Here is a 22,714-nt window from a genome sequence, read left to right on the forward strand (position 1 = left end):
TATGGCTTCTTAAAATATATGCATTTCTATGGCTTCTTAAAATATATGCATTTCTATGGCTTCTTAAATTATATGCATTTCTATGGCTTCTTAAATTATATGCATTTCTAAGGCTTCTTAAAATATATGCATTTCTAAGGCTTCTTAAAATATATGCATTTCTATGGCTTCTTAAAATATATGAATTTCTATGGCTTCTTAAATTGTATGCATTTCTAAGGCTTCTTAAAATATGTTAATTTCTATGACTTCTTAAATTGTATGCATTTCTAAGGCTTCTTAAAGTATGTTAATTTCTATGGCTTCTTAAATTGTATGCATTTCTATGGCTTCTTAAAATATATGCATTTCTATGGCTTCTTAAATTGTATGCATTTCTAAGGCTTCTTAAATTGTATGCATTTCTAAGGCTTCTTAAAATATGTTAATTTCTATGGCTTCTTAAATTGTATGCATTTCTAAGGCTTCTTAAAATATATGCATTTCTAAGGCTTCTTAAAATATATGCATTTCTATGGCTTCTTAAAATATGTTAATTTCTATGGCTTCTTAAATTGTATGCATTTCTATGGCTTCTTAAATTGTATGCATTTCTAAGGCTTCTTAAAATATGTTAATTTCTATGGCTTCTTAAATTGTATGCATTTCTAAGGCTTCTTAAAATATATGCATTTCTATGGCTTCTTAAATTTTATGAATTTTAAAATACTTATAAACCTAAAAGTGCTCTCATGAAATATATAAAAAATTACATAAGTACTTTTTCATTATAAGGATAAAAAATTTAGAGTTTTTAATGTCTACACTGAATAAGTCTTAAGATATAAAAACAGAAAGTATATAAAATTACAATTAATATCAAATTTTTCCAAAAAATTATCTTTCAGTTTATGTGAACAAAAATAAGAATGCGAGGATTTTACACCACTTTTCACATTTTTACACGATTTTTAAAACTTAATCAATTTGTTACTAATGTTACTTAATTTTTACATATTATCATTATTTTAATTTTTTCTTTTTCATGTCGCTCATTTTGGTCGTTGAGCTGGTGTTTTACTAGGGAAAGGTTTAAATTCAGTTATTTCTCGTTTCCTTCTGTATTGAGGTTTTTGCCTTTGCAAAAATGCTTGTATAGTCATGTATTCGTAAGTCTACAGTAACACGCGCAGCTTAATACTAGAATTTATCAGCAACTAATGTGTCCAATTCGTTCCACACTATACCCAATAAGGTTTATACTTTCTTGTATTCTATAAACTCTAGAAAGATATTTTATTCTATTTTTTCAGTATTTAATAAGTTTTCTTTATTATGTACTAATAAAATCAACTAGAAAAGACCAAAAAAGTAGCTTAATATAATTTTGCACTGATAATTTTTAGCATATTAAGAATCAAAACCAAAAAGTAATTCGAAAAAAAAATTTATTTATAATAATTTTTTATTTGTAAATATCTAATAGTATTTAATAATATATTAATATTCAAAAACATTCCTGACATATTTCATTTATGATTTCGTCTGCTGATGTGTTGTTGATTTTCATTTTAACCTAATTTTTTTTAGTTATTTCTTTTATACATATACACTAATTTTTTACTAATTAGTATTAATCTCAAAAACGAAGTGCCAAAAATATCTAATTTCAGATTTGTAAACAGCACAAAAATTTGGTTTAGCTAAAAATATTATGGTTTCAAATGAAAATTCTTTGTAGACTAGTTTAAACCAAATAATTTTCTAAGAAGTATTACATCAAGTTCTTCAATTTTTATATACCTTTGTTATAGAATTAACAAAATATACAATCACAGTATTATTATTTTTAATTTTTCCGTAAAAATTACAATATTAAGTTATTGAATATAATATAATATACTAAATTTAATTACTATAATAAATATGTATTTGTATAATATATTTATAAATCAAAAAACTACTAATCAGGATATAATAAAGGAAATAAGAGTTTATGTTGCTTTTGGAATAATCCAACAAATTTCTTAAAATTAAACATAATAGATTTGCATCGAAACGATTCTTATGATAGTGATTTTAATCACTGTCAGGTATCATTTATACTTGTCGAAACTATGCCACGTTACCACTGTTCTGCGATCCTACTTTTTTACTGTTTTTTAGTGAGATTATTATATACCAAATTAATGAACTAAACTGGAAACCAACAAATAAAAAACATGAAGAATGAGTAGATATTTGTTTAATGTAAGGCTCTGTTAATACAACAACTATTACACGATAGTGTATGGTTTGTCTAAGCTTTTCTCCATTTAATTATAATTAGCCTTACTGTAATTTCACAGAATTATACAAAGATGAAATTCAATATTATTTTTTAAAATCATTTAATCATACATGATTTACATAAAGGTGAAATTAATATAATTATAAAATATGTAAGAGGTACAACAACAATTATAAATAAAGCTTATAAGTTGAAGAAGTAAATAAAGTTGATTTACTTATACATTATGAAAACGTTTAAAGCTTAAATAACAATATATCCCATACAAAATATCAAACACTTAATTCGTTTTACATATTGTAAAATATTTTTAATATTAACTGAAACGTAACTAATGGAAAGTGATGACATTTTTCGAACTGGTTTTTCATGGCTATCGTAACTACGTGTTTAAGTGCGATCGTAACTCATATACCAGTTGATTATCTAGAGCAGGTGAGATTCTTAGTGCCGTCCGTAGTATTTTGTTGTCTACATCCGTTTTAATTCATAACAATAAAATTGAACTTCTATTTATAACGATAAAATTGCCATTCCGTACACTTGTAATAGAAGACTGTTTGTTTTTCCGAGCCTTCATCCCAATTATTCGGGATTTCATAACCTAAAATTTTATTTGACAAGATTTCCCACATTATCTACACACACATCAGCTGTCCTAATATCTTGTATTCAATAATATCCCTCCGACTCTTTCTCTATCTCTTCTTCCTTCAATATTCATTTCTGTAATTGATTTACAGCTTCTGATTCTTCTATCCTTATATCATAACCTAACCATCTAAATCAATTTTATCCCACATTATCCACGATTGACGCTACACTTGTACTTCCACTTATATGTTCGTTCACTAACATATATGCTATTACCCCGTCAGCTGCGCCATGTTCGCAGTACCATCCAACCTTCTGTAGATTCCAATTGGGAACTACCCGTATATTATCAATAAATAACTACGGATGTATATGCCATCGACCGTCCGCTGCAGTGTGTTCGTGTTGCCGTTGCATGACAACGACCGTCCGAACACCTCTAAAATTATTTTTGGAGTTAGTTGTGTGGTCTTGTCACTTCCCCACCATAACCTTATATTTTACAATTAACGATAATAGCTCATAATGGGCAATGATCTGTGACCATTTGATTACCAATAAAGCGCCCTACTAGTCTGCTAAAATCCTTCCATTAAGATGTTCTACTACACGTCTAGTTATATTTACCGTATTTTATTCCTTATCAAAGACTGTTACACATCTGTCAACAAAATTTTATTATTGTATTTTTTAAAACATGCGTTTTTACATGCTTTTTTAATACTGTTTGAAAAAATTAACGGAAACAAATGGTTTAAAAGTTATAGTGTCTTAAAGTAACCAAATCCACAAATCAAAAATACATTAAAAATATCATACAATTATAGATTATAGATTTCCGCGAAATAGAAAACAAAACCGAGATGCAGAACCATATTTCTTTTTTATAACTTAATATATCATAGAAGTTAGTTCAGTTCTAACAACAGCTATATGAAAACAGATAGATCACAAATAATAAAACAGTGTTTCGATTGGCAGAAGAAACATCAGTGAAGCCATATGTATGAGCGTAAAATTTTAATTAATTATTAGATATACTGTAATATATAAATATTATGAATATCCTTAAAAAAACACGATTAAGAAAATAACTTAAATACATTATCGAATTAAGGTTAGGTTTATTGGTTTCCCAACCAATAAATCCTTATTTAGCCTAATTAGTTATGCATGAGGCTAACACGCAGGCGAACACACCGTAGTTGATGGTCCATAGCGTATACGTTTGATAATTATTATATTGACAACAGACGAGTAGTTCCAAATTGAAATTTATAGGAGATCGGGCAGTAATGTGAACACGGCACAGAGTACAGGCAACTATATATACGCCGGTAGATATTATACAGTGTAACTGGAGCCCCTGGAATTTTTTGGAAGTTATCGTCAGTAGCGGATGGTACCTGTTTTAACCAACTCAATACCACATGTACGTCTTACAAAATGTTTTTTAATTTCTATTTTTACATCACAATTACATCTCACATAGACATATTTATTGAGATTTAATAATTTTAAACGTCTATATGAAATTACGAAGTTTCATCGCATAGAAATAGATGTGGATACTTCTTTGAGATGTCAATTTTTGACATCCTATGAATATCATAATGGGATATTTCATTTAAGTCACTAATAGTAATCGCATAAATATTAACATAAACGTATTACACAAAAAAAAACAAATAGAATAGTTACAAATTTAACGGGTTAAAATTATTTTTAAATTAAAATATTTACCTTAAAACCGTTACAGAACTTTTATTAATGTGATTGATTAAAACAATTCTGCTCTGAGATACATTTTTATTTTATTTTCGGTGCTATACATTGTTTAAAAACACAAATAACACCATTTTGATTGTGACTAATCAAGTGAATTTTTCGAGCGTATAAAATAAATAGTGATATAAGTAGTTTTGAATATTCAAATAAGTTACATTTTGTTTAAATATATAATTTATTTCAGTTATTTCAACTATTGTAATTAATTAAAATATTCACTTTACTGATTTATTCGGACCAAGTGAACAATTTTAAATGTTTTGCAATAGTTACTTTAATTCATTTAAGAACAATATACAATAAATTCCAAGAGTAAAATTATAAAATTTGAGATTATTATATAATATTATAATTTTTAAAAGATATTTAATAATAATACTTCGTACTTTTTTTTGCAACCCAAACTTAACATATCCGCTTTTTGGTCGGGCTTCCCCTACAAGAGGAAGAAGTTTTTCACTATGAAATAGTTTATTATATATTTTTTTTTTTTTGAAGAAAAGTAAAATAATTTCTTATGCATATTCCCCTCCAGGAAAAAATCTCGAGTACTCTTCGTTTATTACAATAATATGAGTATATTGTATACACTACTCGTATTTGTAAAATTTAATTTTTATTACTTTCATATAGAATCTGATGCTGTAAAATTGAATTTTAAAGTATAGATAGAACTAATGCATTTAAATAAAAGCTATATTACATAATTGTTCAGAATTTGAGTTTGCCACAAAACACTGTAAATATACAAAATTCTTTTTTTATCTTAACTCTCTCAATTTCTCACAAAATAAAAATAGTTTAAACGTTTTTTTTTTTATTTCTAGTTGCTTCATAAAAAAAACCATTAGCTATCTGTATTTGTTAAACCTCATATATATTATACATGTATATTATCTCAACAATTTGAATCATTAAAGACTTATATCTAATTAACGAATAGAGTTAAGTTAAAAATTCAAATGCCATTTACTATTAAAATAAAACCTCAAATATAATCTTAAGTTGTTATATTTGTTGCCACTTGAAAAAAATGTAGCTAATAATTCAATAGCAATATGTAATTAGAGGTATCAAAAAAAAAAAGTTTAAATTATTTTTGTTCTGTGAGAAATTGAGTGGGTTATGATAAAAAAGCACTCTGTTAATAATACGCAGAGTGATTCCTATAACGCTAGTCACTTAATTTATTCTAAAATAATAAATTTTTGAGAATTTTTTCATGACTTTATTAATTCATATAATTATTGAACCATTATTTCGAAAATTATTATTAAGGGATTAAAGATGGACTTCAATAGTGCTTAATGGTTATTAAATGTAGTTGTAAATGATTCAGCGCTAAGTCTTTCAATTGTAATTTCTACTATAACAATTAAATTAGAAATTATGGTTAAATTTTAACATCAAGTGTCTAAATACTTATAATATATTAAATGATTATGTTTATTAAAACAGTTTATAAAAAAATAACGGTCAATCTATCAACGTTGTATCACTGGTCATTACCCTCATTATAATTGGACTTCTTGACCGGTACTCGGAACACTGCAATCATGACAGCGCTGTTTAGTTATAATTATCTGCAACACAACAATAGTAATAATACATTTATTGTACATGTATATAAATGTCTACGGATTTATACAAAAAGACTACTCGCCATTAACGAACCGCCACTGTTAGGCGTCAAGTCCAGGCCTCCTGCGAACGCTCAATCGATTCATCTGACAATAGGCTCTGTATCGACTGTGAGAATCGGACGATCTAATATTATTCGAGGTCGATTATGATGCAGACAAAACAATGGTCGAGGCAAATAACCTGAAAAGGCCTTAAGGTGTGCGTCAGAAATAACTAGATATCGTATCTATGAGGTGCATTGATCGCTGGACTTTTTATGCAACTCGAATCTGAACGGTCACCTTATCAATTGGTCAAACTATTTCCTCTCAGTTCAATATTTTTTTCATTTTTTAAATATTAAAACCATCAACATTTTCGCGGCATGGCGCTTAAATTAAAAATGAGTGTTTTATTCAAAGTTTAATTAAAATTCTTTATGTGTAAATGTCTATTTTATAAATAGATATTTATAAGTTTTGACTTACAGGAATTAACAGAGAATTTTCTTTATATTTATGATAAATTGAGGTTTCCAAAATGAAGGTCTACAGACTAATAATTTCAGTTCACTTTATTTAAATTCAATAAACATTAAGCTATGTGTAAAAAATGTTCAAAAAACTATATAAAATAAATAACTATATTCTAACAACGCATTTATTGATGTTATTCGACCACAAGTAAATCATGTAATGAATTACAATTTATTAACGGCGATATTTGAGTGTAATTTGTACACAACTACTTTTGAAATACACGTTGTGTAATACTTATCACTATCAGCGAATAAAATAGCAAAAGAAAAATAAACCACAAATAAAAAAAAAACTTCTTTTTATTTCATAAAAAAAATTTCTATTCATAAAATTTAACTATTTCAATAATACAAATAAAGTATAATTGCACAATAAAAACAGACATTATATTATTTAACATTCAAGTAAGGAATCAGTTGCCCGTGTAGGCCAGTGCAAATGACCCAGTCAATGGGTCGTAATGTTGGATTGATGGATGCCCTGGAAATTTCTGTTTGTTGTCTGATCTGGACATGGGGCTACTGTACCAGGGTAGGTGTTGTGATTGTTGCTGCTGCTGTTGAAGAAGCTGTTGTTGTTGTTGGTGCAATTGTTGTTGCTGTAAGTGTTGTTGTTGTTGTTGAGCGAATCTTTGTTGTTGCAAAGCGAACTGCTGTTGTTGACGAGCGACAGGCATTTGCTGCTGTTGTTCGGACCTGTAGTAAATGCTGGGATCTTCGCGGTATTGCCCGTCGTCATAGTCGTCTTGTTGTTGCGCTTGCTGTAGCGGCTGGTCCCTGTGCATTTCATTTGATTCACCTCCTATGACTGGCGGAGGGACGTTTATATCAGTACCGACCGGTTCAAATCCACGAGCGGAGGACGCGCCGTATTCGACAGTTCGTAATTTGCCAGTTTCGTCCACGTAACCGTACTTGCCGTGAACTTCACCGGTGGGGCTCTTTGTTTCGATCTTGAATGTGCCGTCTGCGTTTTCATAGCCATAACTGTACGAACCGTCTTCATTTTGCCTATTGACTTGTTTCAAAATTGGAATGGGTTGGCCAGTCGGAGTAACTGGGCTACCCAAACACTCACAAATGTAGAGAGTAGCAAATATCTACGAAAAACAAAACATAAAATTAACTTTGAAGTTTTTAATAATAAATATCAAAATAGATAAAAGTACAATTTATAATTATAATAAAATTAAACTTAAAAAAAAACAATAGTTACTACTTCAATCTTCAACCTAAGATTTCTATTAAAATCGAAGTTGACTTTACAGTGACTTTAATAATAGCAACGAAAACGAGTAACGATCTATGATTTTTATTTTATTTTTTATTATAATACTTATTAACTTTAATCCCATTAAATAACGAAAGTACTGTATACCTTTATTGATGAAAAACCCTATTTTTATGAAATTGGAAGTGCAGAAATAAAATTGAAAGTATCGTATAAATGTATTAAAATTATTTTTCGCTTGGTGCGTTAACAAATATATCATTTACCATTTGTTAGAATTATAAAAATAAACAATTAATTTGCTGCAATAAAATTTTATCACTTACCGTAAGAACTTGGTAGTCGTTCATGATGTTAGTGTTCGTTGTGTGTATGCTGAACGTGATCATCGATAGTGTAATAAAACCGGCCGGTGGTTAAATAGTCTCAGTCCGTCTTCTCCACCCATTCCGTCGAAAAAATTGATACGACCTCTGTCGAACGATCATCAACTAATCTTATTATTATAACCAACCACTTGAGGGAGGTATTCCAATTATAGATTTGATCTAGTCAAAAACCAAGACCTTGAACAAAATATGAATATGATTGTCGACTTAAAGAGAAACTCGGTAATTAATTAATCAAGTTATATAATGTATCTTCTTTAAACGCATAAAATCATAATCTCTTCCCATATGTGTACTAGTTGAGTTATATTTTATAAATATTTCTATCTGTTACAGATTTAATAATTATTTGGTAAATTTATATTTTCAATTTTTTCTTTGCATTCAGTACTTCAGGGAATGTCTAGTGCTAATGGATCATTTTATGTGAGCTTTATTACTCCTTCTAAAAATACATAAACAACGTAAAACTGAAGATAACAGTTTAGATGAATTGGTCATCTTAATTTTGTAATAAGATCAGAATTTAATTAATTATTTATAATACGTATTTGTAACTCAATGAATACAGATAATCTAAAAAAAAAATATCATTCAAAAATTAAATTTTAATTTTTGAATAACTTAGTCGGAGCAAGACCCGTAAAAAGAGGATAACTTAAGTTTGGAATAAAAATAATTAAGTATTTTTGCCAAAAATATTGTAAAGTTATGTCAAATTTTGAATTTTACTCTTTAAATTATTTTTATATTTAATTGTTAAAGCAACTTTTTGAAATATTAAAAATTATTCATTCGAGGAAAGTGAACATTTTAAATAATATCAATTTTATCCGAACTTTATCTTAATTGAAATTTAAAAACACTAAACAACAAATTTTTTTACATCAAAAAGAAACTCACTTCCTTTTTCTCAATTTAAAAAGATATAAAAAATAAAAATATGTCTGTAATTGACAATTCTTCATTAAATCTTATTAATAGATACCTCCGTAATAATTTAAACCCATCAAATTGTAACTTTTCACTTTTCCCTAACCGCTTTACTCGTTCTAATTTTTTTCTAAATTAAACATTTATAACTATAGTTACAGTTAATCGATTACTAGTGGTTTATTTAACATGATTGTTTCAATCATAGAAGTATAATTGTATCAATTATTAAAAAAAAAAATCGAATTTTACTTATTATAAAATTTATTACAAAACTGTTAAATTTTTGAAAAAATAATTACTTGTTTTTATCACACGCAATTGCTAAATAAATGGTAGCTCGACGCAGTTTTCACACTGTATTTTAATTTTATGTTTACAAAAATCATTTATAATATTTAGATTTTGAGATATTATCATTATTCACTTTTCCCGGGTGTTCACTTTGTCCGGTTTTTTACTACTTGATACAAACAAATGTTAAGTAAAGATAAAATTTTATCTACTTATTCATTTTTGGTATAGATATAATAACTTATCATAATACAATTATTTAAAATAACAATTTATTATGTGTACTATTCATAATAAATTTTTTTTTTTTTAATTAAATTTAAAATTAAAATTAATTTTCATCTTTTCGTAAAAAAAGCTTTATTTTAGGTAAAATATTAGCTGTTTGTTTTGTAATACAAATTTGACGATAAACGATTTAGTTATATTTCAAAAAATCATCACAATATTTATACGGAAATATCTGCTCGATATAAATTAATTTTTTTCATAATGAAGTGTAGGAATATATTATTGTTTAAAATGAATTAAATTAATTTAAAGTTATTATATAAAATGTACTACTGAAGCTCACTTATTATGTAAACACGTCTCTGTATAGTGTTTGTAAGTATTACCTTGAAACTAATAATTAACATTCAAAATAAATTAGACTTATCCAGAGTAATCATTAAACTTAGAGACTACACCCTATAATTGAAGGATATATTTAGTCATGTATATCTTTTACATGTCGTTATATTGAATTTCGTTTATAAAAATAATTCAAATTTTTATTTATGTTAATCGTATATTTATGTTTATTTATGACTGAACTCTGAGTATGTTGTTTTGCTCAACCATCAACATTTTTTTGAATAATTTGAATTATCTTACATGATTATTGTCTTATACCACTCAAAAAAATATATATAATAATTCCAAATATATGTTATAGAAGTTTTTAGCGCACACAATGCAAGGTAAATATTTTATTTTAAATATTTGAATAATAATTTTTAATACACTCTCAAAATTACACTGCTTGTGTGCAACGTTAATACGTGTATATTAAAAATATCATATTGAAGTTTGGGATTTCTTAGTTTATTTCTTACGTTGCATTTGTTGACATTATATAATTTTTTAAGAATCAAGAAGAATTTTAAATTTAGTAGTATTAGATTATTAATTTTTGTGCTTAATTAGTCTATCGAGGGACATTAATGTGCAAAGAAGTAATGCTACTTACTATCATACGTATTTCAATAAATTAAAACTACTTTTGTGTTATTTTTATTATTTGATGATTTTAGGTTATCACGACTAAAAAATTTTAAATCGCTTATCATTTCCAGGAAGAGGATACAATCTCTAACCTCTCCCCTGATTGTGTCCCTGATATGTAATATATCAGTAATATCAGATTAAAACTTATAACGAGATTTAATTTTTAATATTCAATCATACAATGGATATACTAAAATATAATAATAATCTGAACTATGTATTAGCATAAAAGAGTTATATATATATGTGGTTTTTTTTTTTTATTTAACTTCAAAAGTAATTTTTCCAACTATCTAGTTTTTACAAAAGTGACATTTGTACAATTAAAACTGAATATAAAATATTTTTTCGCTAAATTTGCCTTTTTTTTACTATACCTAGTAATAAATTATAATGTGAATATTAAAAAATTTATGTATTTGTGATATACAAAATACATTTGTACATGTGTTTTTTTATTTGATATAGTTTAAATTCAAGCATATACCTCTTAACAGCCTATACTGTCAAATAGTCGATAGATCAATGTGTAATACAACACCATAACTTACGTGCACTCTTTACATGTTAAAAAATTATGTAATTTAACTTTTCTAATAAAACAAATGTACATCATGATAAGATATGCAAACCTCGTATTGGATGAACATTGAATGTAAAATTATCAGAAAGCGTTTGATCACATGATTAACTTGCAATGTTGCTATAATATTAATAATAATTATCAAATGCAATCACATTCCAAAAATTCTCATTTTATAAACATGACTCTAATTTTTAGTTACTGAAAACATTTAATAGAATCTTACTCGCCTGTTAATAGTGTAAAATAATTTTCAATGTGATAAAATTGAGTAAGTTAGAACTTATAACGTTTAAACCTAATTTTCTGCTGTGTCCTTTAATTTTGGGAAACTTGTATTTTATTTGAAATATGTACTCTATGGCAAACATATACTTAAAATGAACTTAACGAGCAAAAATAAAAATGTCAAAATTCCGTTTTTAGAAAATTACTGTTTCATAACTTTTTGATGAAATAATTGTTATGCTTAGAAGATTACTTTTCTACCGACTTAATATATCATCAATTCGAATTATATTAATAATGTAAATTGTGTTTTTTACAAATAATAGTGAATATTTTTAACTAGTAAACTTTATTGATGGGTCTATTAATAGTAAAATAGTAAACTTTTCGTCAATGACTATTGTTAATTACAACTATAAATTTAGAATAAAATGGTTAAAATCGTCTGATATGTTAAGCATCACAACATTTCTTGGTTAAGATATTCCAGCTGTAATAACATATAAGGCCATTTTCTTTATTCAAACAGAAAATCGAGGTTTATGTGGAGATTATAACAGTTAGCAATTATGAACGTGTTAAAGTTTTCATGGATTGTCTTGTTGCTTGATATGCTTAAGGAACATGGATATATCCTCAAGCACTTCAAGCAAGTTAGCAATTAATTATAAATTACTTTTTCAAAATTTTTATTAAGTATCAAAGTTAATACACTTGTTAACTGATCATTATCTTTTTTGTAGACCTAAATTCTTGTTAAGTTTAGTAGTTTTATTTAACAGCCTTGGTTTAGACAACTCATCAATACGAGCACTAATTTGGTACTTAAGAGCTGCAGGGTTAATCTGGAAAGCACATACGTTCTAAAAATTAAACGATTCACCAGTAAAACTTTATGTATTCTTATTTACGGTATAAGTTTCTTCGTAGGTTTTTTCATTTGTGTTTGGGGGTCGGTAGGCTGGTATGGCCAAGATCTCTATGTATGGAATTAAATCGGATAACGGTTTTTTCTTTCTTATCTAAACGTTAAGAAAAAATTACAATTTTTTCTTTTACGTAAGAAAATCTTGGTAGCTTACAGGCTCTGGAGTCGAAGGCAGTGTTTTTCTGGATGACGATAAAGTTTTTAATCTGGCCAAATGATTCAACCACTCTTGTTTGGTCTTAAAACATTTTTTATCGATCTTTTTATTACTAAAATTAAACTTTATGTAAGTTAAGCAAAATTAATATTATTGGAGGCAAGATCAGGTAAATATATTAGGGATCAATTTAGGGATAAAATAATTGAGTATAACTGATGCAATATTATTTCCATTGAAGAGAATATTGTGTAATTTATTTTATATATGTAAGTCCCTTTCTTCCCAAATAAAAAATATATGACAAAAACACTTACGTTTGTTCAGTGATTAATTGAGGAGTGGCTAAAAATTCAAGCCGAGAACTAATTTTTACAATTTTATTTCTTAAATTACTTTTCGGCAAATTAGTATTTGAATTACATGATTCACATATATTTTGACGCGGTAAGGCCAAAAACTCTAAACGATCAGTCATTTTTGCATTGAGTGCTGCTTTTGAAACTTTCCACTGTCGCTAATTTACATTTCGCAATTATAAAATTGATTTTCTAATTATAGAGTTTTAATTATTCAGAGTGATTAATTTATGGTTGATGATCACTACATTTTATTACAACAATTATAATTTAAAAAAAAATTATTTTATTTAGTATAATTACATTTTTTAATTTGAAAGAAGTTAAATAGACCGTTAAATAGTTTTTAGATTTATCCATTATCTCTTGCACATACATTTAAATTTTGTATTCAAATAAGGTATATAAAATCTCTACAATAATCAGAACAAGCATGTAGGAAAAAGTATAGAAAAAAAATTCATGAATGAATNTTGCACATACATTTAAATTTTGTATTCAAATAAGGTATATAAAATCTCTACAATAATCAGAACAAGCATGTAGGAAAAAGTATGGAAAAAAATTCATGAATGAACTAGCTTAAATATTAGATAGGTATAAAAATATCCATAACTCTCAAAACTACTGGTTTAATAGTTGTATACTAATAAATCCAAAAAAAAATACCACTTAATAAGCCAAAAATAAAAATCTCTTAAGATATTTTTCTTTTACAAAAAAATATCTCATAGTTTAAACTAATTACCCTGAATAATATATTTTTTTCTGTTTTTTGAAATTTTACTATTTTATGTAAACTTAGAATATCTTAATGATTTAAATTACAATTATATACCTCAAATTCAGGATTTGGATAGGGTTGCAAGTGTCGACATAAAGGTCTACTGAGCAATTCTCTGTGAACTAATCTAAATATTGGATCACGTTTTTTACCTTTTTTAATTTTTGGTTTGGTATTTTCTGATAGTTTTGCTTCACTAGGCTTAATAAATTAATTAATATCGAATTATTATATGGTTAACTTATTGAAAACATTAAATTTTATCCCTGTACTAGTTACAATAATTAATATTCAGATTAATACAAATTTAGATTTATTATCAGAAAATATTAAATTCTAATAAAGCTGCAGTCTTAATGAAATTTAAAAGAAACACTAAGATTTACTTTTAAATGAATATATTTGTTTTTATACTTGATTTTCTTTGATATCTTCTTGAGCTTTCATTAAAGCTTTTATCAGCAGATCTACTGGTTTTTCTTCAGTCATAGTAATCACAATAAGTACGAAAGAAAATTTTTTGTATTAAAATTTTTAACAGATAAATTATTTAAATGTATAAATATAGATATTCTCGTATATTTATTTATTTTTATTGTAAATTTCATATCTAGGGAAACATAACAGAAGTTTATATGAAAAAATAACATAAGACCATTACACAGTTATAGATTTTATCAAAAAATTTCCATGAGCTAGTAGAAAATCATATGTTTTACTGTCATAAGTCAGTACAAATTAATGATTTTCTGAAAAAATTATTTATTGCGGATAGGACAAGTTCCAGACATATTCCGTCTCATACAGTCCTCTCATCAAAGTAGGGAAATCTATATTGTAACCAAGTTTACTTTTTCTTTAGTTCATAAAATTCAGTCTTACTTTTGCATGAACAATATTTATTCGTATTGCTTAACATTTGGCCAAAAACTGGCTTAATATCACTCATCTAAACATTTTCGTAGAGATGGGAATGGAAGAACTCAGAAAAAAGTTTAAATATCCTCACGAAATTAATTTAGAATTGTAGCAAAATCTCTTTTATGTCTTGTTTAAAAATTACCCAATGTTAAGAAGTACAAATAAAGGAGCATTATTTCTTATAAAAGAATGATAGAAGTTTATGAACTAAAAAAAGAGTAAACTTAGCCACAATATAGATATCAGTACAACGATTAACGAATTTTTTTGGAGGAAAGGGATGAACCTTAGTCCTTTTTAAAATTTAGGTTTTTGTTAAGGATAAGTTATTTATTGTAATAAAATTAATAACAAATTTAATTTAGCTTACGGTGAAGTCACTGTGTATAAACATGAATATTTATACAATTCTTGAGGATGATAGTACAAAAATAATAAATAGATTACATTAACTCATACTCTTCATTAAAACCAACACAGAGTTTTAAATTATGTTTATAAATAAAATAGCAGACCATTAGCATAGTTTGTATGGGGGCTGAGGGAACTCTAAAGTAATAGAGAAGGGAAACTTCCAGTCAAGTTTTTATGCAAATTTATGAAATAATATATACTGTAGTAACTACACAAGAATTTTTCAAGATACTTCCATGAAGTAGATTAAATTAATGGTTTTACGAAAAAAAAACCCTGTCATGTTTATTGATTTTATTATAATTATTTTAGAATTAATTTGTAACCATAAAATAAAATCTAGAATAAGATACAAAAAGAGCAGAATACTAAAAAAGTTGTAATAATAAACTGATATTTTAAATATTTTTTAAGGTGAACGAAAATTCCTCATATATAATTTTTAGTTAGTAAAATACTTAAATATGTAATGTACTGTAATATATTGATAAATGTTAAATTTACTATCATTTTATAGTTGACTATACTTTAATGAATAAATTAATTTACAAAATATTACACTAACAAGAGATAAATCAATAAAATTTTATTTTTAACTCTTTGGCTATACAATTTTTTAATTATCTATTCAATTATACTATATATCCTTAAATTAATCATACATTTGAATTATATGTGTTATAGTTATATGTTTTAGGGTCCACGTTTTTCCAAAAATATTAAATGTAAATAATTAAATTAAAATTTTAGATAAAATTATGAAATAGGTAAATTACTAAAATACTGATATTATACAAATATATAAATAAACCCCTTTTTAATATATTTTATAAAATGTCAATAAAGCAATGGATATTTATATAACTCGGGTAATTTTATTTAATCCCCATCAATAAATCTGTCATAAATAATTATTAGTATAGCATCGAATGTATACCAATGACATTATTAATATCATTCAGATGTTTATATTAGTAATTGATGAGATATCAAAGATTACATTTATTGATTGATAAAATAATGGAAAACTCGTTTATATTTTAAAACATGAACCTTAGAATAAATTACTAGTAAATATTAAAAGAGAGTTTTCAATTAAATTTTTTTTTTTTTTTACTCCGATAATAAATTGTTTTTAACTTCAAACAAAACGATTATATATACTAAAAATAAATTAACAGTCGACATAATTAACTGTAAATAAATAATGTTTGATGTATTTTTTTAAGATGCAATGCAGTTTCTGAACACTCTGTAGTATGGTAATGAACCAATGGGGGTATTACAGTTTGCTTCACCAAAATAATGTAGACGAACATAGTCATCGCATGATATCGTTCCATCTCGATTGCAGTCCTAAAAAATGTAATTCTTTATTACTTAAAAAACGTGACAACATTGTTTCGCATAATTTTTAACTTGACAATACCTTTGCATATCGTTGAATATACTGGTTAACTGCTCGAGCAGCGCAATATGGATCTCTGACACAACGTTCAAACGCTTTAAAAAAACAATTCGGATTTAATGAGATATATTGTTTTATTTTAAGTTTAGCTGAAGGTAAATTTACCTCCAATTCGATTTGGATCGTCTCCTATGAGCACAGGCGCTCCTGCGTCTTGCCAATAAATATCACTGAGTAAAAATACTCCACAATACTTAACGTCATTTTGCTCAACGCATTCTAAAGTCTGATTGCAGCCCGACGAAGCCTCACAAATACACCCAATACATTTTTCTGTCCATCCTGGTGGCCAAACATCTGAAAAAAAATTCACCATATAAAACTCAATGGTTTAATAAAAATTGCACTGCGATAAATATCAGTTTAATAGATTCCAAGAAAGTTAATTTTGATAATTGTTTACAAAAAAAAAACGCAAGGTTATTTGTCTGTTTAAGAATAATAAAATTTATAAACAAACCCAAAAAACCACAAAAACTAAGCCAAGGTGTGGTTATTACTGATGATAGCAATATCCGGTACCAAAATGCGTGTACGCTTTGTTTTTTTTTTTTTTATGGTTTAGGGTTTATTCTAAAGCCTTTACAGTTTTTAATTTACATGACACATTTAGTTTGTATAAGCAAAGTAGTAGTTGTGTTTATGCCCTTTTAGATGGTAAATAAATAAAAGTTTACTTTTCTAACGATATTTTGTTATTATGCAGTATAATCATATTATTAATATGATTATATCCACGTGTATTTTATTTAAAGATTAAATTCATGATTATAAGAAATGTAATTAAAATAATTTGAATATACTAATTTTTGAATTTGAATTCATTATTATCTTAAGCAATAAGAGAAATAATTTACCAGTATGAATGGTATATGTTATTAACAATAATTTTATCGGTGTGTAATTAGAATGACGTTAATGCGTCTTTTTGTTACCAGAGATGCTGAACAAACTTTCGAGAAGATAGCCCAGACTAATAATAATTCAACTAATTTGCCATTAGGAGTTTGCTCGAAATATTAATGTGTACTTAGTGAAAGAAAATAACAAGGACATTTAATTTATTTAAATAATTGTATAGCTCTTAAATTGCAGTTTAAACATAAATGTTGATAATATTTTGTTTACAAAGATGATATCTTGCAAAAGTAATTAATTCACTAATTTTCATTATATTTTTGTTTTAAATGCACATTTTGCACTTCATGCAAATTAATTTAATTTGGATAACAAAGGTATTGTACATTGGTGCAAACGAGTGAATAAATCATACTGCATCTCCCTCTGGGGTACCAAATTATTTAAGGGTTTAAATAGTATAGCTTAGAGTGTCTTTTTGCACACAGCCTCAAGTTCAATAAATATTGAGAAATTATTGTTTCAAAAATTAAATAATCGTAAACTATACGAACGAAAAATAAATAAAGTTTGACTGATCTTTAACTTACGAGGAATACACCACAAGAACTACTTAACACAGTAGCCAGAATATCTTCAAATAAAATCAAATGAGAAACTGTTTTCTCCGAATAACCAACAGCCAATCAATAAAAATAAAAGACTAAAAGTAGTAAAAGAGCATTGCGTGATGTCGTTAACTTAATGTATACTAAACTGGATACTCGGAAGCTATATTATACATTATTTTATAGGAGACTTCTGTGTATTATTTTGGAGGAAAATACTTCCAGGCCTGTAGAAATCGATTGAATTTATTTATTTTATTGAGAAACACGAACAGCATATCGATTCATCAGCTAAATAAATTTGTTGTATTTAGGTTCCGTACAAAATGTCTAAATTTGATGTATAACTAATATATATATTACTAGTTATGTATAATAACTTCATTACTAGTCAACAAAAACATTTTGACCTATTAATTATGGTTTATTAGCGTAGTAGAAATTTGCCATAATTGTTCATTTTAATTTAGAAACGTAACAAATACTTTATAGAATAAACAAATGACAGTTTTTGAACTTATACTATGAACACAACAGTTGTGTTATGTAATTCATTGAAAATTATTATAATATTATTATTAATTTGTTTGTTTTGTGTGGTTACGGTGTTTACATTCCAAAGTTAAAACAATAGTAATGTCGAGGGTCAGTGGTCCCGCAAAGTTTTTTGTTGAATATAATTGAAAATCGATTTGTCTATGTATCTACATGTGGCCGTCATCATTATTCCTCTTTTTAAAGAGCATAATAACCGTATGTGTGCTATAGTTGTATTATATAATTATAATTTTTATTTATTATTTTATTTTTGAGTGCATTGTTTCTTCATTGTATAAAACTTAAAAATAATTGTACTATGATATTTAATTAAAAATTAGTATACAGTCTAAGATTTTCCATAGTTTAGCCAATTATATTTTTGAAATTTTCCACGAGAAAAATTTCCTATTACACTTGTCTTTGGAAAAATAGCTGTTAAGTTCAGTAATTGGATAAGTAGAACAAGCCTTTTATACTATAAGATAATTATCGGCCGTTTTCGCTTAATATTTAGATATATTTCAAACCTTCTCGCAGGCATATAATGAAACGGTTGTAACAACGGCAATCATAACAGCAATATACATCATTAAAGTAAACAGGCGTCTAATAATTTCAGACAACACAAACGAGGCGTATATACAGCAACTGTTTTAAATAATTATTATTATTAAATCTGAACTAGCAAGATATGCAGTATACTCGTCCTACGTATTCGCCATTTCTCATCGCAATTATTGACATTGGTTAATATCTGTTTGCGGTAGTTTTACTTTAGTAGAAATACAAAAAAAAACTAACTTATCATTAGAAATAAAGTTGCCAAATATATGTACCAAATGTTTTTAAATTAAGGCAAATATTCATTTTGACCATCCCTCGACTTTCTTAATCATAAAACATGACTTATTGATCTATTTTACCAATTTTAGAATCGATTTAATTTCTTGTTAGGATTACTCATAGATATTTTTGCAATACTGTGTAGGATAATTCACAAAGCGTACTTGAGCATATAGTAATGTGACTAGTTGCAATACTTCCTACGGCGATAAAATTCTCATTAGTATTAATATTTTAGTTTTTTTTAATGTTCTATGGAATGCTGGCGCCGGTATGTGACGTGTGAATCATCAAAAAGCCCGCATTCGTGAATTTTTTAACAAAAGCTTAGCGCAACTATATTGACATTTAATTAAAACATGATAGATACGGCAAATAAACTATGTAAGTAAATTCAAAGACATTAATTGGATAATACAAAAATTCACTTCGATGCTTTATTGTTTTATAAAACTAATCAGTCTCGTATGGTGAACTTAAATGATTTTAATAATCCAAACATCTAACAACAACAATTGCATAGTTTAGAAGTTATTAAATTAAAGTATTATTATTTATGATAATAAAGCAATTACTCTTTAGTAAAAATAAATCTACAATGTCACCAATTACGAATGATTTTATTATGAAACATAATTTAATAAGATAAATACAGACAATGATAAAAAATAAATTCCCATTATTAGTTAAAATACCGTTAAACACGAAAATTTTATTAATTCAAAACAATAACATAAGTAATGTAAAGTATTATTTCAGTTAATTTCAAATTTAATTAAAAACAAAATATTTACATTGCATTCCGTTTATTTTCCGGAGGGATTTTTATAATTAAGTAATTAATAAAAATGAATATTAGAAATAAATAAATAAGTTAGTTATTTATTTATTGAATCTATTTCCAAAATCATAGTAAAATTTTTTTAATGAGCACTTCATAAATAATACGTTGTAGTCAGTAAAACAAATATTGCAGATTAAAATTAGATTTGTTAAAATAATATTAAATAAAAAGGAAGGATACTAATAATAATATTATTTTTTAAATTACCATTAAAATATTAATTGAACCTATTATTGCACATATATTTAAATATACCTACCTGTCATATATATGAGGTCTAAACTTGAAATTTGAACTCATAACGGTAGCTTTAGGCAAGTTATAGTTAATTATGCTATGATTAGTATAATCTATTATATACAATAATAATTCATATTAAAAAAATAAATAAATGTTCTTATAGCTAGCTAGAAAACAAGTTAGTATTTTTTATTCCAAATAGTGAACTTAGGTTAGTTTTAAAGAGTTCAAGTTAATTTATAAGTTAAATGTTAAACATTTTAAAAGAAAACTCAGTTAAAATACCAGTTACTTAAAAAATAATAGTAATTTTTTAAATAAGCTAGAAAACATTTTTGCTACCCATATAAAAGATAATTTTTTTTCCTTTTTGGAAAGAGAATATATATTACAACTATTAACCATATAATGATATCTATTTTTAACAATTTGTGGTATTACTAAAAAACACTGAAATACTATTTAGTTCTGTTATTACTGTTAAAGATGTAGACAAATATAATAATGTAGACAACGGGATCAGCTCATTTTATTATTTTTAATTTTTCTGATAAAAACTATTTTATTTCAGTACAATAATAGTCTATTAATTAATAATTAATAATTAATTAATTATTTACTGAATACTAACTTAACTTCAAAAAAATCTGAAGTTACTACCAAAAGTGAAAGTTACTAGACAAAATGTCGGTTAAGACTCTATTAAAGTTAGTATTCAAATAAAATAAAATAAATAAATAGTTAATTAAAAAGTTAAACTAACTTAACCTTTTAGCTTAATTGTTAACGTATTGTTCTTTTAACGTGTTAGTGTCTAACCTTGTATTATACGTCTTATTTTTGGAACTAGGTCAATGAGTTTTCCGATAAAATTTAGAGTAATTCAATTTTTTTTCGTGGATCATTTAAGCATTTATATTTAAATATAATTTAAATGATCTTGACTCAAGAAAAAATGTACTATGAAAATAATTAATATTATTTTACTTGCTCATGATAAAAATATTATCAAATCAACCTTTTTTTAGAAATTGGTTCATTCTGTCCTTCAAATATGTTATCATTTTTTGTAATACTTCATTAATTATTTTTATATAATTTTATTTTATAAAGGCAGAAAATATTACAACATAACTATACTATATGAAATTAAGTCAATACTTTTAATTAGCAAAAAAAAAAACAATATTAAATATTGTTTCTTGTTATAAAGAGAACAAATTTTATTTTCTTTCTCCTACTTCCAAATTCTTAATTATTAAATGAGATGGTGAATTAATTATGTTCTAAATACTAACTATTTAAATTGTATCATTTTATAATATACATATAGTAAATTCAATATCATATTGTAAATAATAAAATTTTGTAGCTTTCAAAAAACTAAGAATTTACAATTGCTCTTTAATTGTCTTGAAATATTTCTATTTTTATAATAATGAATTAAAAAAATGATTATAGTTAATCACTTAAATAGATATTTTAATAACTATAAACCGGATGTATCACATTTCCAGAGATCGTTACAGTGATTACAATAGCATACTAAAACAACAATGACATAATGATTAAAATCGTCGTAATTACCTTGCAAATCATTTTGAGATAACACCAATGTGCTACAAACGGCAGCTGTCAACAAGGATCTCAGTAGCACACCCATGACATCCAACTGCTTCGTTGAATATCTACTGGAAGACTGTGAACATTTAGGGTAGATACCTATAACTATATTGGCAGTAGCGTATAAGTTGTCGTATGAAAACGACCTAGGCGTTCTTAAAATTTCCCCACCCAGTATTGAAACGGCTTTATCGTTGATGTCGCCGGACCGGATGCGGAGGTTTCCAAAGAAACATATTGCATTTTACTGCTCATCGGTCCTGTAAAAATTCCATATGGATATCTACCTATTTATTATACCTAATTTATTTTGTTTAAACCTTTCTAGTAATAAATTTAAATCTAACAGAGTATGAAATGTTAATAGACTTTATCAGATTGACGTATT

General features: G+C 26.0%; 2 protein-coding genes across 2 annotated transcripts; both read right to left on the reverse strand.

Annotated features, from left to right (window-relative positions):
- Positions 1-7,094: 7,094 nt before the first annotated feature.
- LOC126901356 (uncharacterized) lies at positions 7,095-8,506 on the reverse strand. The gene is made up of 2 exons (XM_050677762.1): positions 8,370-8,506; positions 7,095-7,912 (listed from the first exon to the last, which is right to left on the reverse strand). The coding sequence occupies exons 1-2, from the start codon at positions 8,430-8,432 to the stop codon at positions 7,226-7,228; spliced, it is 750 nt and encodes a 249-aa protein (XP_050533719.1). The 5' UTR covers positions 8,433-8,506; the 3' UTR covers positions 7,095-7,225.
- A 7,458-nt stretch (positions 8,507-15,964) lies between these two features.
- LOC126902504 (lysozyme-like) lies at positions 15,965-22,581 on the reverse strand. Its single transcript, XM_050679866.1, has 4 exons — positions 22,291-22,581; positions 16,876-17,067; positions 16,732-16,805; positions 15,965-16,658 (listed from the first exon to the last, which is right to left on the reverse strand). Exons 1-4 carry the CDS (start codon positions 22,364-22,366, stop codon positions 16,527-16,529), a joined length of 474 nt encoding a protein of 157 aa, XP_050535823.1. The 5' UTR covers positions 22,367-22,581; the 3' UTR covers positions 15,965-16,526.
- Positions 22,582-22,714: the final 133 nt, after the last annotated feature.

Source organism: Daktulosphaira vitifoliae, unplaced genomic scaffold (genome assembly GCF_025091365.1).
Source record: "Daktulosphaira vitifoliae isolate Bord-2020 unplaced genomic scaffold, ASM2509136v1 Scaffold_3, whole genome shotgun sequence".
Lineage (NCBI taxonomy): Eukaryota > Metazoa > Arthropoda > Insecta > Hemiptera > Phylloxeridae > Daktulosphaira > Daktulosphaira vitifoliae.